The sequence below is a fragment of the Ochotona princeps genome, chromosome 11 (genome assembly GCF_030435755.1).
Source record: "Ochotona princeps isolate mOchPri1 chromosome 11, mOchPri1.hap1, whole genome shotgun sequence".
Taxonomy (NCBI): domain Eukaryota; kingdom Metazoa; phylum Chordata; class Mammalia; order Lagomorpha; family Ochotonidae; genus Ochotona; species Ochotona princeps.
In genome coordinates, this window is record NC_080842.1 from 38,947,376 (window position 1) to 38,972,678 (window position 25,303).

Genomic DNA, 25,303 nt, shown 5'->3' on the forward strand with positions numbered 1-25,303 from the left:
ATGTACAACTTTGCAACTATGCCAAATGCTACTGAACTATACCATTTAAAATGGTTAAAATGGTGAGTTTAACTTATGTAAATTTTTACCACAAAAAACAATAGTGGGATTCTCCAGGGATCTTAAGACGCGTAGAGACCTCAGAATTCTTTTCTGAATTACCTAACAAGTAGGAAGAAAGTGAATAATAGTAAACATTGGTGTTCCGTTTTCAACTGGTGTTTTTAAAATATTTTCATAAATTTGAGGGATCTCTATAAAATAAACCAGAGTTTATCAGTTTTGGCATTATTACCACTGTGGGCCGGTTAACTTTCTGTTGTGCAATGCAGCATGTTTAGCCTAACCTGGCCCTAACTCTGACGTGCCTGTGACATCTCCCACTCCAGATGTGACACTGTGATACTCCTGACATTGCCCACACTTCCTGAAGGTGAAAATTGCCCTTGGTGAACAACTCCTGCTATGACCTCTTTAAGGACTACAGCTTTCATCTGCTCCTTGAGTTTCCGCTAAAAAAGCCCCACACGTGTGAAATCACCCTTAGGTAATTTCCAACTGATAGCAAAATCCTGAGGGATGAAAACAACTCCACCATTGGAGACTGCAGGTGAACTTCAAAGCATGTCTCTTTCCAGAAGACTGAACAACGCTGTCAAGTTACAAACAGCAGGTTTCTAACGGGCAACTAAAGGCCCTGGCAATAAGCTAAATGTGGATAGCACAGGGGAAAAAAAAGTGAGTAGCAATGCTCCCTCTTCAAACCCTTTTTGGGCAAAGACTAGTGCTCTGCTAGCATTCCAGAATAGTGACAGCCCAAGCGCCTTTTGTAAGCTTCGCCTTCTTCTCCTTTGAAAAGGCAAACTATACCCCCTCCCAGAACTTCTCCTGATATCGTTTAATGAGCATGGAAGCAGACACCATTAGCACAGACAGTAACCTGTGCTCCGGATGCCCATCGGCAGCTGCTGCCAGCAGGAAGTAAGCGCTGAATGTCCAGGACTCCCAGTTCCCTGGCGGCTGAAGCCGGCGCCACCTTTATCTGTTTTATATCTTGGGTTTCTGAGTGGGGCTGCTTTGCACAGAGTTCTGATGCTGAGTGGTTTGAAAGCCACAGGCCCAGTGCATGCCCCTCTGCCTCCAGATGAGGAGCAGGACCTGCAGGCAGAGGGCATGAGGAATGAGCTGAGATACCAGGGCTTTTCACTCCTGGCCGAACCCCTTCCCTCCATTCCAGCTAGCTCCCACAGAATGACCCTTGGTGTTTTGTCCTGTAGTTTCTTCCTGTGGAACCAGCATTGCAACTTCCATCTTATGGGCTTGTGATGGGAATTAGATGCCTTAAAACAAGCAGCATGTATGTATCAGTGAGATGGATTGATGGAATGCTGTGTCTATCTACCTCATCCCCAATCCCCAGTTAACATGAACAACTCTAATCCCCATGGGAGGATGTTTGGAAGTTTGGCCCCCTACAAGCAGGTAGAGTTAGATGAGGTGATGAGGGTGGAGTCTCTATGATCAGATTAGTGTCCTTATAAGGAGGCAAACATAACCAAACTCTCTGCACCATGAGAGGACGTAGTGAGAAGGTGACCATCTGTGAACTAGAAGGACTCTAACCAAGAACCTGACCTTGCTTGCCCTTGACCTCAGTTTCCCAGCCTCCAGAGTTGTGGGAGGAATGTGCTTTGCTATTCTAACCATGTCTATGGCTTTCTGTTATAGCGGATTGAGCAGATAAAGACACAATCCACATGTCCCCAGATAGGTGGATTACATCGCTTCTTCCCTAGGAAGAGACTTGACATACCCATCACATGGCTTTACTAATTCTTTGTGATCAGAGTCACAATGAAAAATTCAGCTTATTGAATAGTTCAGGGGCACTGATGCTCTATAACCCCACAGGTGTTTTCCTCCAGTTTTACTGAAAAGAGGCTATGGGGTGACTCATGTGCTTTGGACCCACAAACATCCTTAGCATTGAAGGCAAAGTTCTCACTTCACATGGGTCTCATTGTGGCTTCACCCTAGGACACAAGAAAAGAAGCTCCCATGATGAGTGACTCAGATCAACTTTGAACTACCAGATCCTCTTGCTAAATTCTTAACACATCTGAAAGAATATCTATATATGTGACATTTACATCACTGGCAAAAATCCAGGGAAATCAGATATTCATAACCAGAATTACTGAGAAGTTTCTGGAAACTGCACTTTGGTCAGAACCAGCTGAGTGAAGGACTTATTTTAATCTCAAGAGAAAGCGGTCAAGTTGACTGCTCCAAGCTGTCAGGTTCCAGGGCATGGAGTTACAGAAACAGAAACACAGGTGGGCACAGGGCAGCTCTCAAAGATAAGCTTGGCTGGCAGTCTAGTGTCTGAGATCACCAACGCTAAGTTCCGTGTCAGGCGGGAAGTTTCCTTGGTCTTTTTTTTTTGTCAGGGTTAGCAGATAAACCTGGGCTGGGAATGGGAGGTGGCTCTGGGATGTGGTTCCCAGGGGGTCAGTCCTGAACCCAGGACAGGATGCTGCTACACTCACTGTGCTGAGCAAACAGAACAAGGAAACTCTGCTGTGCAGAAGCACAACTCTTCTGCTCCTTCTAAATAAACATGCACAGATCTGTGCCTTGGCAAATTCAAGCTACAATAAGGATGAGCCTCTTCTTCTCTCCTTAATGTGGGTCTGAAAGATTTTGAACAGGGACTTACCCAGTTTCCAACACAGAGCATTTCCTGTTATACGAATAGATCCTTCTTGAGGAGATCAAATAAAAAGAGAAAAATGATGGTCATTGTGAGAAGATTTAGCTCTTCATTGGGCTGGATCTGAGGAGTCTGAGCAGGGATCTATCTTTAGAGGTCTTGGACTCACACTGAACTGAGACTTAGAACTCGGGTTATGAAGTGAGTGTGGGTGTTAGTAAAGATGGGATAATGCACCAGCGAAGTGAAGTGTATTTGACAGAAGGGAGCAGAGATGTGCTCCTTACTAAAGCCGAACACATACAGTGGAACATGAACCTGAGAGATTCAAACAGAAATCCAAAGTACTCAGAAGGTAAAATATATAAGAGAAAAAGGGAGTAAATATGCGGGATCCAAAATGTAACTTATACATGTATGATTTTGAGAGAAAGAGCAGAGTAGAGAAGGTGACTCTTGGAGGATTTTTTGAATTTGGAGCTAAATGTTGCATTCAGTCCTAGGTGATTACGATAAAAAGAAAAATTCTGTAAATATCTTATCTGAAAAATGAACACATAAACAGCATATCTAACAAGAAATAATAATAATTGAATTGACCTTAAGTCATGCATAAAGCGCTAAATAAGATATAAAAGAGAAACAATGAAAACAGTGGTTTGAGATGTAAAAATAGCTAACCTTACTTCTGTACTAGACAGGTTGCCCTTCATGGGTTAAATTGCAGCTCCATAGGTGCTTACAAAAGTCATCTGCTCATATTTTTATTGGTAAAATATTATTTGGAGCTATGCTCTTCCTTAATATGAATAACAAACATCTTAAACATTGTGACCACAGTCTCTTAGAAACTATTCATGTATGCCCCTGTAACATGGAAGCAGCCACAGATAATCTATAAATGAATGAGAATAGTTGTATCCCAATAAAACTTTATTTATAAAAGCACGGTGATGCTTATTTCTCACAGTTGGTAAAGCAAATTCCATCCATTTGATCGATATGTGAAATGGTAGGCAAGGATATGTTAAAGATTGCAATGGGTAATTTTTTAATGTACATGACAAATAATTAAGTAGAACAAAGGAGTGTTTTAAAATGAAACTTACTGACTCAATCTTTTATGTGTCAAATAACAGCAGCAACATATTTGAAACAAAACCTGTTAAAAATATACAAACTAGTTAGAAGACACTGGCACCAGTGGAAAAGTTGATGATATCTCAATTATATATTTGACAAAACAGATGATGGATCATGGCCCAAATCAAGAAGAGTGGGTAAAGATGATCTGAAAAAACTGCCATTGAAGGTGTTAATGTATACCTATTCAACATATTACTTACTGATTACAAATTATGTCTTAAAGAAATCCATAATTCCATAAACTAAAAAATATCTAGTTCACACTCTCTAATTATAATGCAGTAAATTAAAAATTAATTTTTTAGAGAATGGAAGGGAAACTACTGATTATTTTCAAATTAACAAATAGCAAGATAACATGAATCCTTTCTCATGAAACAAGACAAAGGAAATATTCAAAATAAGAATATAGGGCCTGGTGCAATGGGCTAGCAGTTAAAATCCTCGCCTTGAACACACCAGGATCCCATATGGGCGCCAGTTCTGATCCCGGAGACTCTGCATCCCATCCAGTTCCCTGCCTGTGCCCTGAGAAAGCAGTCGAGGCTGGCCCAAAACCTTGGGACCCTGCGCCGGTGTAGGAGACCTGGAGGATGTTCCTGGCTCTTGGCTTTGGGTTGGTGCAGCTCTGGCTGTTGCAGCCACTTAGGGAATGAATCATCGGACAGAAGATCTTCCTCTCTGTCTCTCCTCCTTTCTGTATATCTTACTTCGCAATAAAAATAAATTGATCTTTAAAAAAATAAAATAAAAGAAGAATATAGACTCACTGAATGAGAATACTACCTAGCAAAACTTAAGGGAAGGAACTAAAGTTTGCTTAGAGGAAAACAGACAGCTTTGATTGCCTTTAATCCTAGACAGGATTGAATTGAAATGTATGAGCTAAACATTCTTCTCAAACTTATACTGAAAACAAGTGAGAGACATTTCTGGAGATTAAGTTAATGAAGTGCAAAACAGAGTAAAATGATGAATAAGTATAAGACTGAAGTTTGAAAAAAAATGAATAAAATGGTCTGTCTAAAAGTCTCAGGACAAAAAGAAAGAACTCCTTAGTGCATCAGTGTGACATGAGAAAGACAGCAAAGACATGAAAGGCAACAAAATTTATATGGAAGCATACATGTTCAGAAGATGAACCTCAGCGAGAAGTAAAATAGAAAATAAGAAAACAAAGTTTAACGCATCAGAATAGATCACTATCAAGGGAAGAAATAGAAGCCAGTCTCAGAGAAATGCACCCATAAAAGGAGCTGTGCCCAAATGTTTTATGGGTGAGTTTGTCAAACCTTCCAGGAACACATAATTCTTATGCTATTTAAACTGTTACAGATGACAGAAAAAAGTGCTACAATTTGCTTTCTGAAGTTATAATAAACGTGACACCACAATGTGAGAAAAACAGCACACTAAACCAACAGACTCATTTCACACAGAAATGTGAATGCAAACAAGAGGTAAAATATTTATTACAATAAGGTACTACAAAAATAGTATTGTCACCTTGTCAGGAAGTGTCTAATCTAAGAATACATGGATAGATTAATAGTATGAAGTTGTTGGTTTAATAAATTAAATGTATAGCTATGCTTTTAAATGCAGCATTTATTATATAATTGCATTTTAAAATGTGAGAGGCATTTAAAATTTGGTCTTTACAGTCCTACAAACTATAGAAAGATACTTCCTTAATACGATAAAGTGTATTGATCATATTGACAATATGATGTAATGACAGTAGTCAGTGTCAAAATATCCAAAAAGTGTTTTCAGCTCCATTGTATAATCAGGTTTTTAGGAAGTGTCAGCCAGTGTGATTAAGAGTGTTAAGCTTGAAAGTCATACTGTAATGAAAGAAAATGACAAGATGAGTCCAGAGATTTCTGGGAAGAATGGAAATATAAGAATAGACAAGATGATTTTGAAAGAGAATATTCATCCAGAGGACTTAGGCCAGAAAAGATGAAAATGTGTCATCAATCTACAGTCATTACACTTTTGCGACACCTATGCTAGAGAGACAGATAAATGGAATAGAAGTGGGAGACTCAAAATAGATTCAAGATTATTTTTAATGTAACATGTTTTCTGCACACAACAGGAAATGATGAATTATTCAGTAACTCTTTTGAGATCATCTGGCTAAGCATTTAAAAGCAAATACAGCTGGCCTCACCAACCAAATCAGAAACCTAAATTCCAGGTAAATGATAAGCAATTCTCTAGGAGAGCTGGGAGGATATAGAGGTTATCTGACTGAAGCTGGGAAAGTCCATGCCAAGCATCCCTGAGAAGGCACATTCCACGATGAAGCAAATAAAATCATTTAACTATTTTCAAAAAAACTTGCTGATTTATTCGAATGGCAGTTATAGTGAGAGAGCGAGAGAGATTCCACTTGTGAGTTCACTCCCTAAATGCTAGCAACAGTTGGGCTGGCCATGCTGAAGCCAAGAGCCATAAACTCCATCCAGTTCTCCCAGGTGGGTGGCAGGGGCTCAAGCACTTGGGCCATCTTCTGCTGCTTTCACCGAAGCATGAGCAGGGAGCTGCTGGACTGGGAACGGAGGAGCTGGAACATGATAAGGGATGTTGGTGTTGCAAGTGGTAGTTAAACCCTTTGTGCCACAACTCTTAATATATTAGTAAAAATCATAAAAGCAATAAAAAGCAAATAATTCAGTGTGAGAAACAGCTACAAAATATATACCAGGATTACAGTGTTTTAAGATTCCTTGTTATAGGGCCCGGCGGCGTGGCCTAGCGGCTAAAGTTCTCGCCTTGAATGCTCCGGGATCCCATATGGGCGCCAGTTCTAATCCCGGCAGCTCCACTTCCCATCCAGCTCCCTGCTTGTGGCCTGGGAAAGCAGTTGAGGACAGCCCAATGCATTGGGACCCTGCACCTGCGTGGGAGACCCGGAAGAGGTTCCAGGTTCCCAGCTTCAGATCGGCGCGCATTTGCCCGTTGCGGCTCACTTGGGGAGTGAATCATCGGACGGAAGATCTTCCTCTCTGTCTCTCCTCCTCTCTGTATATCTGGCTGTAATAAAATGAATAAATCTTATAAAAAAAAAGATTCCTTGTTATTCCCTTTAATGAATCTTTCTCTCCCTTTTCCTGCTGGTCACCTGCCATTGCTAGTCCACAGTACATGGATGCTACCTGGGAAGGAGGAGGGGCATCTCACTGAATAAATCTCTCTTCCCTTCTCAAATAAAATGAAAATAAAACAACAAATATGTAAAAAGGAGGAAAAAACAGCATGAGGATGACAGTGCCACAGTCACTAGTGTATACCAGTTTCCCCAAGTGCAGTACAAACACACACATACACACACACAACTCAAAAACAAAAACAACAAAAATCACCATTAGGGCCAAGGGCCCAATTTTCTATCCCTTCCTGACTATGTGAGATTATACAGGCCCATTGGTCCGATCAACAGCTTAGAGAACAGTTCTCAAAAATGGCATGGTGTGATCTGAACATTTGAGTTCCTTCAAAGTGCCTATGTTGAAATCCTAACCCTCATTGTGGTGGTATTTGGAGATGGGATTTGAGGGAGGGACTAGGAAGGAGACTCCACAGAGTTGCCCCACTTTTCCTACAGTTAGAGGTACCATCTGTGAATTAGATAGTGGGCCTTCATCCTCAAAGACATCAATCTCCCAGAGCCTTGATGGAGGACTTTCATGTTTCCAGAACCATGAGAAATAAGTTTATATTGTTCATAAATTAACCAATATAAGGTGTTTTAAAATATCAGCCCGAGTGGACTAAGACATTGATTTATCCAAAAAAATCAGAGTATCTAAAAGCATAATAAATTATTGGATCTGAGTTTACTGGATTTCACTAAAAGAGTGTGAGTGAGTATGTGTGTGGTGTATGTGTGTGTGTGTGAGAGAGTTTTCACAGAAGTCTGTGAGCAAATTATATCAGTTTTTTTGGAGATAAAGAAGCAGTACTTTCTGGCACATCTGAATTTAGCCTGAGAAATTGGGCAACCCAGTAACGATAATAGGGAAGTGAATAATATTGTCAATGGATCAAATGAGCTTACAGGTAAAGGAGAAATAGAAATGTCACCGTGTAAAAGTGGTCCATAAGAATAGACAGGTCAATCTACCAAAGTTATATAAGTGAAAGGAATAAAAATGTGAAAAGAACTTTCAAATAAAAAAGATATATAAGATATAAAAGTGAAAAAACTCATGATGCAAGTTCAAAGTGGTAGGCCAAGCACTGTACAATTGCTAGAAAGAATTCAAAAAGTGCCCTCCCACCTACCATAAAACTATGAAATAATAGAAAAAAGCAATAGCTTTGTTATTTAGGGACTCAGGAGTTATCCTGCCTTCAAAGTCATAACTTGCCTTAGTATGGCCTGACCCAAGTCAGCCATCGTTCAAAGCATTGTTAGAACTCACTGTCATGGTCTTTGGAGCCTGTAACACATTCCTCTGAATGTGACAATAAATCTTCATTGACAGGCTTGTTTTGTGCACAGAGTCAAATTAATTTAAAGACAAGTCTTGTTATACTGTTTGTGATCTACAGGCACAGCTTTCTCGTAAATCTAAACTTGGAAGGCAATGACAACAGAGGCACGCCATAGCCATGCAGTGGGTCATGGAAATAAGTATTTTCAATGACATGTTCTAAGGAACAATCTTGACGGGCTATCTCTTTGTACTACGGGAAGGTCTCCCAACTCTTCTAGCCACAATATCCCTTTCCACCGAGTCTTTGGATGAGTACAAAACCATGTATAATAGCTAGCAAGGTTGTTTAGTCTGGTCCCCCTGCTTCCAGCTTCATTTGTCATCACTTATCTCTTGGATTCTCAGCTCTAACCAGAGTGGTCATCCACAAAAATCTCATGGACACTAGGCTTGCTTGGACACAATCTCCCTCTTAGAACCATCAAACTTCTACTTACTCTGCAGACCTTGGCTCAATGGGCAGCCAGATTTTTCTGCTCTTCTTGCCCAACACTTCCCTTATCCATAGTATATGTTTTCAAGGCACCACTTCTTTGCCCTTTATGGCACCATATACAGTTTATGTGGTTTCTGATAATCAGAAAACCAGAGATTAGGAGTCTGTAGGGAGCCCAGGACTGCCTGTTTTTACTTAGAGCACAGTAAGCCCAACACGTGGGAAGTTCTTGATATAACAGCTGAAAGAGAAATGTTGTTTGACATGTTTGGGAAGTGAGTGTTCTACAAAAGAATCACAGTGATTCCCCAGTTCACTATGCACCTGCTACTTCTTCATCAAGAGATGAAGTTGCTTTTTCTTCCCCTTGGGAAGAGTCTGGATTCATGACTTGCTCTGATCACAGAATGAGGCAGCAGGGATGCAAGGTCAGATGTAGACCAGCTCTTCAAGGCCCCGGAAGCTTCTGCCTTGGCTATCTTGGAAAGAATTGCCATGCTACATGAATACTGATTTAAATCACTGCAGGAAGAGAGGACATCAAGATTGACAGTCAGGTCTGACTGCCATGCCAGATGAGCAAACACATTCCTGGTCCACTGACTCATGAATCATAAGATGCTGTTGCTTTAAGATGGTTTTCGTAAGAGGGCCATAAGAGTAACTGAAAACATGGTCTTTTATACACACACACACACACAGACACACACAGACACACACACACACACACACACACAATTTAATTTATTTTACTTGAAAGTCAGAGTTAAAGAGAGAGGGCGAAGAAAAAGAGAGAGACCTATCCACTGGTTCATTCTTTCAAATGACCACAGTGGCTGGAGCTGGAAGCCAGAAGCTTCTTTCAGGTTTCCCACCTGGGTGTAGGGGCTCAATGTCTTGGGTCATCCTCTACTACATTCCCAGGCCGTTAGCAGGGAGATGCATTGGAATTGGAGCAGCCAGGACATGAACTGGTGCCCATTTTAATGCAGATGCTACATGTGGAAGATCAGACAGCTATGCCACCACGCCATCCCTAGTGGCATTTTGTCTTACAATAAATCCAAATGACTATTGGATTCTCTTCACGCCATTGTCACCAAGAGGTCCATGGCTGCCTTAAGAATCATGGGCCAGTAGCCTATCAGCATCTTGTTGTGTGGCTGCTGTCTCAACTAGTCTTGTGTGGTAAAGGCTCTAAACTTAAAAAAATAAAATGAAATAAAATAAAATAAAATAAAATAAAATAAAATAAAATAAAATAAAATAAAAAAAGAATCAGGGGTCTGGTCTCTAGGTACCTGCAATGAGGCACATCTAATTCCTAATTGTCTTGGCGATTCAACAACACTCTGTCACTCATATCTCTTTATCTGTCATGTTTCACAGATCACCATCTGAAACTGTACTTGGCATTTAATTGATCAGATTTGCAGTTCCATGATGGTAAGGATTTGCTTTTATTTCCAGTGATTCTTCAGTTGTCTGGTGTATGGTAGGGGTAGAGAAAAATGTTGGTGAAGTAATGAGTTTCTACCTCACTGCTTTCACCTTCAAAAAGTCCTCATCTTCTCTACCTCCCACAAATATCCCATCCAAGAACATATTGTCCCTACCCACCACTGGTTGTCTCCCATCTCTTTGGAAACATAGCCTGGATATCCTGTTCCACGTGAGCCAAGTCACAGTACTATGCTGTATTCTTTGATTCAGAGACTAGTAATGACTGAGGTCCAACAATAATGTTAGGCTTTGTATTTAAATCAGATAACAGTCTCAAAATTTAGACACATAACTAAGTGTTCAGTAAATGTTGCCGCCTCATGACTTTCTTTGATGTTCTCTGTTTTTCAGACCTCTAGGACTATCCACACTTCATGGCAACATTCATATGTTGATTGACATATGTCAGTCATGATCTATGAATCATATGAATTCTGGTGAGATTAGCATTTATTGCCATTTACTCTATGCTAAGCAAGTATGCTCAGCAGCAGCCTGGATAACATTTCCCATCCTGTCACTAAAAAGCCATGACTTAAATATCAGGCCAATGCCGTTCCCACTCAGAATAGAGCCTCTTGAGTCAGTGGGATCAAGATTATGGGATGAACAGGTGAAGGCCATGCATAGGCTTCAGGTATAAATATTTCCCCAAGGGACACATGTTCATTTCCCCTTTCTCTTTCACGTGCTCAAGGCTGATGCCTTCAATGTCTCTATCCACCTGCTTGTAAAACTTGTTTCCTGAAAGTATTCACTCCATGGTATAAATGGCTAACCTCAAGTGTGACATTTTTCTAATGGAAACGCTCTGAATTTCAACAAATCCTAGGATAAAAGCAAAGCAAAAAAGGAATAAGACTAGCAAGATCTAGACTTTGGAACAGTCAAGTCAAGGTCCTATCTGCAGTCACACCATTCAGTCCTGCCAGCAACCAGCCTTGGTGTGGAGGAGCTTGGGGGGAAAGGGGACTGGGAAGGCAGTAAGGAGATCAAGATCACAGTACAGAAATGGGATCTTAGGTGAGGAGGGAGTCCACTCACGTTCACTTCCTGGGTTGATTCCTATCACATGTGTGCACTTCACCTCTCAGCCTCATCCCTGTTTCTAATTCCTATGCTGTTTGTTAGCTAAGAGCAGACTAAAACCCTCTTCCCAAGAGAACACTCCTCATGCTTAAGAGTTAATGTCCCTTATGTATGATAGTAGAGTGGCATGCTTATTTTTCTGCTCACATTTTGCAAGAAAAATGGTTTTAAGATTGTTAATACAGGGCCTGGTGTGGTAGCCTAGCAGCTAAAGTACTTGCCTTGCATGCATCGGGATCTTAAATGGGCGCTGGTTCTAATCTCAGCAGCCCTGCTTCCCATCCATCTCCCTGCTTGTGGCCTGTGAAAGCAGTGGAGGATGACCCAAAGTTTTGGGACCCTGTATCTGAGTGGGAGACCCGGAAGAGACTCTGGCTTTCTGGCTTGGGATTGGCTCAGCTTCGGCCGTTGCGGTTGTGAACCAACAGACGGAAGATCTTCCACTCTGTCTCTCCTTCTCTCTATATATCTGCCTTTCCAATTGAAATGAAAAAAACCTTTAAAAAAGATCATTAATACAAACAAACAATATCTTAGTTGATGAACCAGCAGAAGTAGTCTTGGTTTAAGTCCTTACTTGGTTAAGTCCTTACTTGGTTGACAGCAATACTTCCGGAGGCTTCTACAATAATCTTCCGGATACAGACAACTGCTGTATTCCTCAGCACCTCTGAATAACTCTGCATTGAGCAGACTTGTATTAATGGTTCATAATTTGTCTCCTTAACTAGAGTCTGAAACTGTCAAGGGCTACAAATGTGATTTATCTTTTGATTCAAGTTCCGTGTCTAGTACTTCTTTTGTGGTCAGTGTATCTTACAGGAGATAGACTCTTACTCACTCTATCAGTAACAGAAACAAATTGCAGGCCACAGACTGTAGATGTCTGAATCCTTTGTTCTCTGTCAACTCTAAGTTTTCATTGTCCCTTACCACCTTATTAACACCCGGAAGGAAGCCCATTGATTACCACAAGTTCTCTGCACCATAGCTTTTTCACCTCAACATTGACACCTACCACAAAAGCACAAATTCAAGAGCGAAGCTGTAATTAGAGCAGAGCACCCACCTCCCATTTTGTGTGCCAGGACCCAGGCCAATGTGCCACATCTGGTACAGCTCAGTCACCACCACAAGTTTCGATCTCTCAGGTCGCCTGTCCTCCATGGAGCTCCTCTGCACCACCTGGTTCTGCATGTACCCTGAGCTTTGATTCAAACTGTTCCCTTTACCAAGCACCCTCTCCTTGTTCATCTTGTTTCCTAGAGCCCTGTCACTTAAACACCCCTACATCTCTCAGGCACTAAACTGTTAGAAAGCAATATACAGCCTTCAGCTGAATAGCAATATATAGCCATTCTAAGGTATATAGAACATGGTTAAATATAAACCAAAATTGAAATGTCCATGAGGAAGTCACAGGTTGTGGCCGAGAACATGCGTTTCTCTAGTAACATATTGGTTAATCAATACCATGTCAATTAATGCCATAATGTTGTAAATGGTTGTAAATATTATGTTGGGTTTTTTACTTGATTGGGATGATACTCTGTTGGTTCTACCTTCAGACCAGAGATGGTCTCAACAAGAAAACTTACCAAGACAATAAGATGCTGGACTTTATGATTGGTCAAAACCTCCAATGAAAGAATGTCAACTGAATTTGAACTATGGAAATGCAACAAGGTGGAGTAATCCACCGTGGGGGTGGGGGGAGGGTTTGGGGAGGGGTGGGGGGAATTCCAGTGCATAAAAACAAATGTGTCACATTATGCAATGAAATTAATAATAATAAAAAAATTGCACACACACAAAAAAAAAAAAAAAAAAAAAAAAAAGAAAGCAATATACAGCCTTCTTGACTACTGTATTTTAAATTTATGACTCTACATATCAAATACACCCTCACGATTTCCTGATGACTCCTAAACTTCCACAATATTTTTATGGACCTATTCTCAGAGATGAACATTTCACATATCTTTACTCCTCAAATTGTCAACATTCTCCATTTCTTTTTATTTATTTTATTTTATTTTTTTGCTTTTAGTTAACAATCTTGCTTGTGATTTCATTGAAGATGTTAAAATATTCTGAGATGTCTCCCTTTCCCTCAGTGCTCATACGCATGTCTTCCTCTCTCTTCCCAACCTCCACTCATGCATTGAATTCCACTACCTCTCTTGCCTGTACCAATCATCTCATGTTTTTCTCTGTCCTATCACTCTCATCAAAATATAAACACGATTCCACAACCGTTACCTTTGAAAACCTCTGAGTTCCCTCCAGCTACACCCCATTTCCCAGCTCTACTCTAACATAGATTTGCAAGACTTGTCTATTTCTCTGTTTCTGCTCCTTTGTTTCTTCTAGAAAGCACATAATCAGGCTTTAATTCCTGCCACTCCATTGAAGATATCTGTCTCATATGCTTTCTTCCTAACACCAAGGACCAGCTTACTGGGAAATCAGTGTGGGTTCCCAGTCTTCCTCTTCCTTGATCTAGCAGTTGCATGGGACACACCGATTACTGTTTCTTACCTGAAACATTTTTTCCCCTAGCATCAGGGACAACATACTCCCACACTCTTGAACTTTTTCCTTTCTCATAGGTCCTTTCTACTTAGTCGATTTTGCTAATTCACTCTTACCTGACCTCCACGTATCACAATTCAAGGCTGAATTCTTATCTTTATTTTTTTTAAAAAAGGATTTATTTATTTTCATTGGAAAGGCAGATTTACAGAGAGAAGGAGAGATAAAGATCATCTATTTGCTGGTTCACTCCCCAAATGGCCACAACAATTAGAGAACTGAGCCAATCAAAAACCAGGAGCCAGGAGCTTCTTCTGGGTCTCACACGTGGGTACAGGGTCCCAAGGCTTTGGGCCATCTTCTACTGCTTTTCCAAGCCAGACACAAGGAGCTGAATGGACAGTGGAGCAGCCAGGACACAAACTGACACCATATGAGATTCTGGCACATGCAAAGTGAGGATTTAGGTATTGAACCATCATGCCACACCTCCCCCACCAATTTTTTTTATTATCTTTTAATAGTTCTGTTTTCCTAGTTCTTTTCTTTCCTGTGGCATTATATATGCTCATATGTTCTCAAGTTATCCACAGCCCACCCTTTTTTCTAAGTTCCAAATGCATAAGTCTGTCTATTTTACTCTTTCACTTAGATGTCTAGTAGCCTTCTCAACATACACTATATAGAGTAAATTCTTCTAGTTCCCACCCCCTCCAGCCTTTTCCTCCAGTCTTTTTGTATCATTATCTGTTTTTTCACAATATCAGTAAAATGCACTACCATTTGCTCAGTTATTCAAGCACTAAACCTGAAAATTATCATTAATTCTTCTGTTTTTCTCATAGCCTATGCCAAACTTGTCAGTTCTTTGAAGTGTTTAATATGACCACTTCTCTCTACCTCCATCTGTTCCAACTGAATCCACACATTGTGACCTTTCTCTTTCTGACTTCTTGAACCAAGACTCCCCACTTTCATTTTTATCCCTCCCTCACCTACCCTCCCCAAAATCACTTTCTTCACTGGACAACCACGTGATTTCGATCCCATCTGTCTTCCCAGCCTCTCACTGAACTTGTCTTCCTCTTCTTGTTTGTAGCTCAGCCACGTTGCCCCCTTTTGCTCTTCCCAGGTCTAGCTCTTTCCTATGTCTATTTGCTGTTCCCTGTGCCTGAAAGCTTATCCTCCCAAACCTTGCAATCCTGCTTCCCACATCAGTCAGGATCCTGCTTAAACACTGTTTTTACAGTCAGGACTCTCCTTCCCACCCAACCCATCAGCCTTGTCTCTCTCCATGCTCTTACTCTGCAGACTTTATTTAGTGTCCATGATATGGTTCCCTGGGTACAGGGATCCCACCTTCCAGCCCTCTCCCCGCTGCTTCCCCCCCACCCCATATTATCACAATAGCATAATGCTAATTCCTGACTTTTCAGGATACCTTTGTTTGTTTATGGCTATCTTCTCCAACAGAATGCAAACATCCTGTGGACAAGGATTTCTCTGCCTCATCCATCTGAAGTATCTGGAATAGCGTGCCCAATGAATAGCTGACGGGTGAGCACATGCACGGATACATGTGCCACGTTCAACAGGCAGTGAGGGTGGGATACAGGACAATAAGCAAGCAGGATAAGCAAGCAGGTGGTTACTGTGTTATTTTGCTAAACTCAAAACTCTGATGCACTTCCAGGAGCCCAGTAAACAACAGTGATGGGCAGAAACAATGAAGGTCAAGTGGAAGACTGCTTCTCCAGCAGCCCTGCTGGCTGGAAGTGTCTGCAGTGGGAGATGTTCTGTATTTCTGCCATCCAGTGCAGTAGCTACTGGCCAACAGAACACTCCAAATGGGACTGAGAAACCGACACTAGTGTGGCTTAATTTTCATTCACGTTTACATAGCTGTATGTGATGGGTGGCTTTGGTATTAGACCCTGAGGAATCCCTGCCTCTCACTTGTCATTTCATGATAATAATGCATACCTCATTGAGTTGCTGAGAAGACTAATGAAATAAAAAGCCCAGTAAAATGTCTGGAACACAGTCACCACTCCAAAAATAATAGCTGCTATTTATTACCCAGAGTTGCACATTGAAGCACTTGAAGCACATGCCATTTAAATTTGGCTCTAAAGCACCTGAAACATTAACTTTTACCACGACTTTTTATTTCTTAGAGTTAGTAGATAGCCAAAGTGTGTGCCTATATTTGATCTCACAAACTGAAAATAGCAAACGACCATTTGGGGCTCTCATTGAAGGCCTTTCTGAGCTTAATAACTATTTCAAGTGCACCCGCTTGCTGATACTAATAAAGAGCTGATTAATTTTGACAATAGTCAATTTAGCATCTGCAAAAATTGGATTGGTAACAGTACAGTCTTATTTTCAAACAAAGTCATCTGCAGTTTTCTGGACGATTTTGCCTAGGAGTAGCATTTGTTTTATTACTTATGATTGAAGTAAAGGAATTAGTGTTTATCAGAAACATTATGATGAATTTTTTATGGCTTACATTGGACATCAGTTTGCCTGCCCTGTTAGTGGTTCACCATACTTTTTTCCATGTCAAGGCCAAAAAAATTGAGTTAATACAGATACTGAACATAAGCAGACCATTAAACCAACCTTGTGAATAGCCTAATGTAATAACAAAACCACACGTTCGTCCAGAATAAGCTCTGTGCTTGTTTTCAGGCCAGGAGAATTTGCATTTCCATTCCCTAGCAGAACTAAAGTGGCATTTTACAGTGATCTAAGTTCTCCAGTGGAGATTCCTGCAGACTTGGAAGAGGGTGCCTGCGTTTAAATTAATCACAGGCTTAAAGGCTTTAAGAAAAGTCCACATTCTCACGAAGGAGACCAATTAATCTACATCCGTGGGAAGCCAGCTCACAGTGGCTGAAAAGGTGTCCTAGGACCGAATGTAAATGAGACTGGAGGAGACAGAGAATGAAAATTCACATTTTCTCCAAGGAAGCCTTTTGCAACCACTCTGCGGGCTTTGCTCTTTGAAATGCAGGTCGTGCCCCTTCTATCCTCCCAACCCCGCCACTGCGAATTTGGGGGTAGGGGAGGAGAATGAAGGACCCCCCCCCCAAATAGTAAGATGAGGCGTGGTACAGACTTACCGATGGGCATCACCAGAAAAAACGGCAACCAGCAGAGGACGAAGCAGCCGACCACGATGCCCAGCGTCTTGGCCGCTTTCTTTTCCCGGGAAAACTTGAGGAGCCGCACGGAGAAGTGCGTCTTGTTTTTGGCGCTGGCCACCCCGCTGCCCCCCGTGGGAGCATTTTTCCGGTGGATGCGGAGCGTCACCTGCTCGGAGTCAGACTTGTCTGTCTTGAGGCCGGACTTGAGGCCCCTGCTCTCCCTCTTGGCTACCACGTAGACCCGGCAGTACATAACCAGGATGATGGTTAGAGGTACGTAGAAGGAACCCAGCGCCGAGAAGAGCACGTAGCCCGGCTCCTCGTTGATCTGGCAGATGGTCTCGTCGTCTGGGGCTGGCTGCCTCCAGCCGAACAGGGGCCCGATCGAGATGACCAGGGAGACGGCCCAGACACAAAGCAGGGCCCTCAGGCCCCGGCGCTGGGTGACGATGGTGGGGTAGCGCAGTGGGTAGCTCACGCCGATGTAGCGGTCAATGGAGATCACACACAGGCTGATGATGGACGCGCTACAGCACAGGACGTCCACCGCCGCCCAGATGTTGCAGAAGACTCTGCCGAAAGCCCAGTAGCCCAGGATCTCGAAGATGGCGGAGAAGGGTAGGACGGTGGAGGTGAGCAGGAGGTCAGCAACGGCCAGGTTGACGATGTAGTAGTGGGTAACCGAATGCAGGTGCCGGTGACAGGCCACAGAAAGGATCACCAGGATGTTCCCCAGGACCCCGAAGAGGATGAGGCCCCCTAAGATCACCCCAAGCAGAATGGCTTTGGAAATGTTCACCGGTGCCGGCGGGTGGGTGCAGTTGGAGCTGTCAGAAGCGTTTCCGGAGAGAAACACCATGGTCCCGGCCGGGGCCGGGGCCGGAGAGCTCCGGCTGTCAAGGGCCACCCTCGGGCGGGGGCGGAGACGCGAGCGAGGCAATGAGGAGTCAAAAGGTCTCCCCCGCGCCGGATGGCCCTGCCAGCTAGGTTTGGCTGGTGGAGGGAGAGGACATGAGAATGGTAAACAGCCGGGGGCGGCCCTGGGAACCCTTGGAGGGCCAAGCTAAGGAGCCGGGGGTTACCAGCGGCATGACCAAGGCCAGTCGCGGCAGCCCGGAGACCCTCTCCACCTGCTGCGCGCTCCCGGAGTTACTTGGAGGGGGCGCGGGGGCGTGAAGCTGGGCGTGAAGCTCCGGGAGGAGCTTTGCAGTCCTACAATGAGACGAGTGGGCTTTTCAGCACTGTCTGAAGATTGAGCATTGTGTACGTAATTTGGAATTCAAAATTGCAGCGCCAGGCTTCTCTCAACCACAGGGGAGCACAGGTCGGCCGTCGGCCGTCGGTGCACAAAAGCCGCCTTGATGACTGGGCTCTGCTTGCCGTCCTCAGTTCCCCGCAGCTCGTCCGCACCACTGCAGGTTCCTGCTGGCTCCAGCTTTTGGCTCACGGGCCGGGGTACATGGGTGTGAAATATTTGTCGAAACCCAAGAGGCTCCGAGCGGCGCTTGCCGGCGTTCTCCTGCAAGAGCGCAAAAAGAAAGGACTGTGAGCCAGGCATCCCGCGGAGAGAGGCTGCGCGGAACCCGGCGGACAGCACGACCCTAGCCGCCAGCCCCGACACCTCTACGGTTCAGAAGCTTGGAGCAGCCGCGTCGGGACTACACTGGTGGGAAATGCGCGGCGCGTTGGGAACCTGCCCTCGCGCGCTCCGCTTCGCCGCCTCTGAACCAAGTTCAGGATCCGAAGCCAAAAACAGAAGAAAGAATAAAGGAAACAACAGCACCAAGGCTCATTAAAGGCTCAGAGTACAGCGGGCGGGCGTGTTGTCCGGAGCCCCGCAGGTGCAATCCACAGGGGTTAGCCAATTGCCATTTGAACAGGTTACAAACGCTGTCACCTGGAGGGGGCGGCCTAGGAGAAGGGCGCCTCAGGGCTAGCTCCAGCCCGAGGAATTTGCATTTGGTTGTGCAGAGCGCGCGCGTCTCGGGGCCAGGTCCGGAGCAAATCCGAGCAGTCCTGAGGGCTGAACGCGACCTGAGTGTGCCAGGCCACAGAGTGGACCGCTCCCGAGGGGCGCGAGCTACGAGCCACACCCAGACTTCTGGGAAACCGGGTGGGTGCAGGGTGCGTGGTGGGGGTGGGGGCATGATGCTGCGGAAGGGGCTTCGCAAGTGGCAGTCACTGCGGAATCTGCAAACATAAAAACCCAGTCCGCTTGCCAACAGACTGGAGACGCCTTGGATTTTCGGGGTTGGGAAGACACGTTCTGAATCGAAAACGGGGGGTTTCATAGCGGCAAGCAACTGGAAAGATTCCCGGCCGGAGTACGGGGCCCTCACCCCCTACTCGCCTCCTGGGTTGGGTTCTTAGGAGGAATCTTCTCCTGCAAAGGCCCTTGTGAAGCTCACACGCAAGACCTCACAGGTGTCATTAACAGCAAGCCACTGCAGACACCCGTTTTCCTTCTCCTCGGGGCGACTTCTTGGGGGTTCAAAAGACACTTGTTGGCTAAAAGTAACTTTCCAGAATATATCGTGGGAAACGGGGGTGGGGGGTGAGGTAAGAGTGCTGGTGTCAAACCCGCGGAGAAAAGCAAGAGGCACTTAGGGCCAGCTGGGGGCCGGCCTGGGCTTCCTCCGCACCGGAGCCTGGGGACCTGCAGCCCTCACCCACCGGTCCCTGTTGGGTGCCAGCACCCCGCGCCCCGCGCCGCAGCGCACTCACCTGAAGCGCGGATGCCGAGCCACCCGCTGGCGCGCGGGGGGAGCGATAGCCACAGCTTCGCTCTCGGGAGCTTTCTGCTGCTTCACGGGTTGGGGGCGAGAGCCACCGTCTCTCCAAGGAACCTAGTGCTTTTGCACTCGCTGACTCACCCCTCCACTACCAATGTCTTCAAGCTCCAGGTTCCCTATCTCATACTTCACTTGGGTATTTTAAAATGAAGAGTGAAAAGAGGAAAAATTTTAAAGAATTAAAAATGCAGCTAACCATTGACTCCACTATCACCCTTTTAATATCCCTGACACCAGAAAAGAACGGCGAGCAACTTTGCAGCTCTCGCTGACGTAACAAGAGCAGGAGCCCAGTTAGTACCGTAATCTCCTGCTGTTACCGTATTACTCTGCGGCAACCTGCCCAAGTATGCACAACCAGAATCTATTCCCTCCTATATGGAGCCCATTCTCTCGCTTTCCTTTAAAAGCATTGCGTGGGGGGGGGGGGGGAGGGAGCAAATAACTTCCTTTTATTACCTTAGTATAACAATTAACAAAAATGAACACTTTGAACAGCTGGACTCATTAACACGTGGTCTAGGCTCTGTGAAATCAGAAAGAAGCATGTGTCGAAACGTGGAGGTGTATTACATTACCATCGGATGTTTCAACTAAAATTAGATAAATTTCAGTAGAGTTCTTTGTAATACGATTGTGTTTACAGAAAGACAGCACTTAATGTGGTTAACCTTTTTACACATGGGTTTAGAAATCATTTTTCCACTGTAAGTTTTCAAGTGGTTTACTGTTTTTAAAATGCTGTATGTGTCCCCTCCCCCCCGTTTTCATGAGAATGTCTTATTCAAAAAGTGTTGCTTCTCTTTAATTTCCTTTGATTTATTAATGGCTGGAGTATGAAAAACTGGTAGAGCTAGTCTTTAATTTTCTTTCTGGTAAATTAATTGCTGTTTACCTGATGACTGGATAAAACACCAAATATTTCAGATTATTGGGAATATACAATAATTTTCTCCACTTGATTCTTATCTTTTAAGTTATCCTCTTTATTTTTTGTTGATTCAGATAAACATACTATTCTTAAATCTTACCAATAAGCTTGACAATGAAAAGATAGCTTAAAACAGTGATATCCAGTGAAATTCACTCTGACCACACATTTATTAGCATTTTGTATTATGAAAAGTATTTGTAGCAATACATTTCAAACTCCTGTAGAGGAATGTTTATGAGGGAGTTTGGGAGTCCGAGGTCATTGAAGATCTACTATTTGTATTCGTTTTTGTGCACAAAAACTGTACCCTTTCCCCTGTTACAGGAATGGACTCATCCCTATCGAATTTTATTCCACTTAAATTATTTTTAAAATACATGTGTACAAATGGCTTGCTCACACAAAAGCTGAATTTGCTCCTGCAGAAGAAACCAGTGGGCAGACAGGAAACCTGGCTGCTTCTAGCCCTGTCTCACTGATGACGGTGTCATTGGCTTCCTCTGAGATTGTCCCCACAAATGCAGGAGGCTGGGGTGCAGCTGTTAATACCTTACCACTCAATGTGTGTTAGGTGTCGGTTCTTCAGAAATGCCGTCTGTGACAAGGGCTCCACATTGATTCAGTTCACATTCACTAACAGGCTGTGAATGTGAGTTCTCTCTGAAGCTCCATGCTACAGAGAAGTCGTGTTTTGGCAGGAATGACAAGTTGGAACTTGCTGCGCTTCCTAGGTCAGCATTTACTAGGGTCTTTGGAACTCACCTCCACTACACCCCAAAATCCATCCTATGTACATTTTCCTACCCCATGGATGAAATTGCTGATGTCAGTAACAGAACAAATTTTTCTTCTTACTTTTCTTTTGTGTGTGTATGTGTGTGTGCCACCAATTGAGAGCTTCAAATCTGCTTTCCACCTGTGACTATCAGTCTTTGTAACACTAACAAATTTTTTAGTTGCTGGCTAATAATTCACCAGTAGGGACCACCCATCCATTGCTTACTGTTGTACATGGTTAGGGGGGAGTGAACATAGAATATAATGTGGAACCATAATAATATGTCTCCTCCCCTCCTATGAGAACAGGTAATGAATTTAGCTTTTCTGAGCTCTGCTCTCTTGATTTTTAAAGGAACAGTGAAACACCACTAGATCACTATGTGAAGTCTTAAAAAGTTGACATATCTAAAAAAATTGAAACTGTGCAAGGGTTCCAAAAAACTCTTAAAGCAAAATAAACTTTTCAGCCTATTTTCCACATGCTTTTTGAAGTATGTTTGTGTTAGGGTCACATGAAATTATGCAGGTGATCATGCATGTTAACTCCTGTTGTTTACACTGAGAGCACTTTCCCCTTGCTGTTCAACTTGTTTATTAATGTCAAATGAACTTTACTTCTAGCTTAGACTAATACACAAACATTGGTAGAATTATCTAGAGCGTGTGCCAAATGAGCTAGGCATTTGCTCAGCTCTATGAAACCACAGTGACCCAATGGGCCAGTATAGTACTGGCTCTACTCTTTTCCTGCCCCCACTTCTCCTCTATCTGCATTTGACAAAGATTTATTTATTTTTATTTAAAAGACCGACTGACAGGAAGAAGGAGAGACGGAAAGGGAAAGACCTTCTATCTTCTGGTTCACTCCACTTGTGGTCACAATGGCCAGAGCTGAGCCGATCTAAAGCCAGGAGCTTCTTATGGGTCTCCCATGAAGGTGCAGGGTCCCAAGTACTTGGGTCATCCTCTGATGTCATCCCAGGCTATAAGCAGAGAGCTGGATGGGAAATAAAGCAGCCAGGACATAAACTGGCACCCATATGTGATACCAGCACTTGAAGGTAGAGAATTAGACTGCTGATCCATGGCACCAGCCCTCTCTGTCCTCAGCTTGAAGAACCCTCCAAATAATTGTGAACACCCTGGCTCCTATGTCTAGACAGATTCCCTTGATCCTGGGCCTCAGGTGTAGACAGTTTTGATATTTTCTGCTTGGACAAAGGCCTAAAGATCCTGAAATTGGTTGAGTGGACATTTACAGCAGGCGTCAACATATCATATTAGTCCCTTGGACTTGCCCCAGTAGGAAGGAAATGACTTTAGAGGGTCAAAGCCAGGCTCTGAAGAGCTGGCATGTCAGGGGAAGGGTGCTTTCGGCTGGACTTGGTAGTGCTACTATTGAAATCAGATGGACTGGAGGTTGAGCAATCTGCTGAAGGAGAAGAGTCACAGCAGATTCTTGATGATACTGACTCATCTAGAATTTGAAGGATAAGTAGGGTTCAGGTCGGCAGACAAAACTTGAGGAGAGTAGATCAATAGTTGAATTACTTAGAGTGAGTGACTCTGTGTGTGTGTGTGTGTGTGTGTGTGTCTTTAGAAGCACTGAAACAATCATGCTAGAGAAGAAGTGCTGAATAGTTAACATGTTCCCAACCTATTCAGTTTGACTGTATTCTGGCTAGAAAGAAAGTTAGCAAGTGAGGCTTCAAAAAAAATTGCACAACATTTTCTTAGAAAACAAAACACAATGGAATTGGGAGTTGTTTTCTGGGATTTATGATTCCAAGGAACAGACTAGAGGGCTTAATGTTAGTATCTACCAAAAGGACCTGGCTTTTCAGCTAATTCTTCTAAGGCTTAACACCTTAAAGTGAGAGGAAAATGAAAAACATTGCTCACAAGGATATTGACACAGTATCAAATCACGATTCTCCAACCAAGCGTTGTGTGTTGGGTTCTAATCCTTTACTGAGCTGAGAAACTGCACAGTGCACAGGCACTCCTGAAGGAAGTCTTTGATGAGAAAATAATTCCGTCTTTGTTCCTATCTGCCCCAATTCTCATTATCCACAGAAAATAACTTTGCTCCATATCTATACAGGGCACCATGCGCACATGCACTCCTGGAACAATGAGAGGAGAGTATGGAGTCAGGTCAGGGTGCAACTGGTCAGGGTGATAACAATTTGGTCTGTGATTGCACATGGGATTGAGACATGCCAATCACATTCCCTCAACACCTTTGCTAACTATCTTCTGAAAAAGGAACTAAAAGCTCCAAGTAATGATCTATGCAAAGTATAGAGATACTTTACCTTGTTGCTGAGGGATTGTTACAGGCTCATAAATGTGTTTATTGATTTGAATCTGATTACAAAACAAATGCTGGGAAGTCCCAATGCTGGCAGCCATATCAGAGTGCTGATCTGAGTCCCAGCTACTTTGCTTCTAGAGTTTCATGCTGACATTCCTGGGAAGTCAGTGGAGGATGATCCCAGGGCTTGGGCCCCTGCCACTCATGTGGGAGACCCCAATGGAGCCCTGGGATTCTGGCTTCTGCTCGGTGAAGCCCCAGGGTTGTGGGCATCTTAGAGTGAACCAGTAGATGGGTCTCCCTCTCTTTTTCCCTCTCCTTTTCTCTTCCACTCTTCCTTTCAAACAAATGCATCTTTTAAACATTAAATGGAATAGATCTGACGCTTTATTTTCCCCAATTCTCCTGGTTTCCCTCCCTTCAGAGTTGCCACTTGGATTACAGTCTGGACCTTCCTTGCTTTCTCTGACTTCCTTGCTTCATTCACAGGCATTTCCCAAGTCAATTGCTTGCATGATTAATCATGTTTGAGTGTCTGTTTCATGAAAGACCAAAATTAATGCATAATGCCAGTGTTTTATGGTATCTCTTGTGTTTTCTTCTTGTTAAAGATATTTAAAGAATGAACTTCATGAATGTATGGAAGAAGAGATGCCCCATTCATCAACAAGAAATGACATGTCAGTGTATACCTGGGGAAAATGTAAACTTTATCTGTCCATATTTTCTGCGTAGTTTATAGAAACTTGATTATCAGTGATTTTTCTCTGTCATCAGAATTCATCTCATGAAAGAAATTACAGGGGATTTTCTCAGGGACTTTTCTTTCCATACTGAATACTTTAGGTCTAACTAGAATGAGCCCATAGGAAGGGAATTTGCACCAACAATAAAAAGTTCTGAGATGAACCCCTGTAGAATGACCACTGAGGAAAAGTGTTTTTTATACTTCTCTGACTGCAGTTCAGCAGATAATATGCTATAATTTTAGGCTTACAAGATACTTATTCCTCCCATGTACTGAAAGATAAGCCTGAGTTCAGAATCAATATCCAGTTTTTATCCACTCTTGCTAATTTAACTGTCAATACTGCAACTTCTTGCAAAAAGAAAACGTGGTTCAGAAATGAGTAAGGATGGTATTACCCTCTCTTGCATGAGAAGAAGCAAAATAAAACATTTTTTACCCTTTTATTTTGTCACTTTCTGAAACTTTTCTTTATCATTTTTTTTCTGATTGTAACCATTAAATGAATACAATTAAGATGACTTAAATAGTCCTATAAGAAACCACTAGAGGTCAAGACATTCTGGTTTTAACACCAACTGTGAAGGGTGAGTTATTGGAAAGAACTATTACATTGTCTGTCGTCTGAGAAAGCCTTGAGGGCT

At 43.2% G+C, this 25,303-nt stretch overlaps 1 protein-coding gene across 1 annotated transcript in view; it reads right to left on the reverse strand.

Moving 5' to 3' along the window:
* Positions 1 to 20,123, reverse strand: part of ADRA1A (adrenoceptor alpha 1A) — an 89,392-nt gene extending 69,269 nt beyond the window's left edge. The window contains exons 1-2 of the mRNA XM_004579078.2: positions 19,813 to 20,123; positions 17,065 to 18,607 (exon numbers count right to left, since the gene is read on the reverse strand). Coding sequence (XP_004579135.2) covers positions 17,065 to 17,947 — 883 coding nt within the window. The 5' untranslated portion in view covers positions 17,948 to 18,607; positions 19,813 to 20,123. The remainder of the gene's footprint in view (positions 1 to 17,064; positions 18,608 to 19,812) is intronic.
* Between the last annotated feature and the right edge of the window lie 5,180 nt (positions 20,124 to 25,303).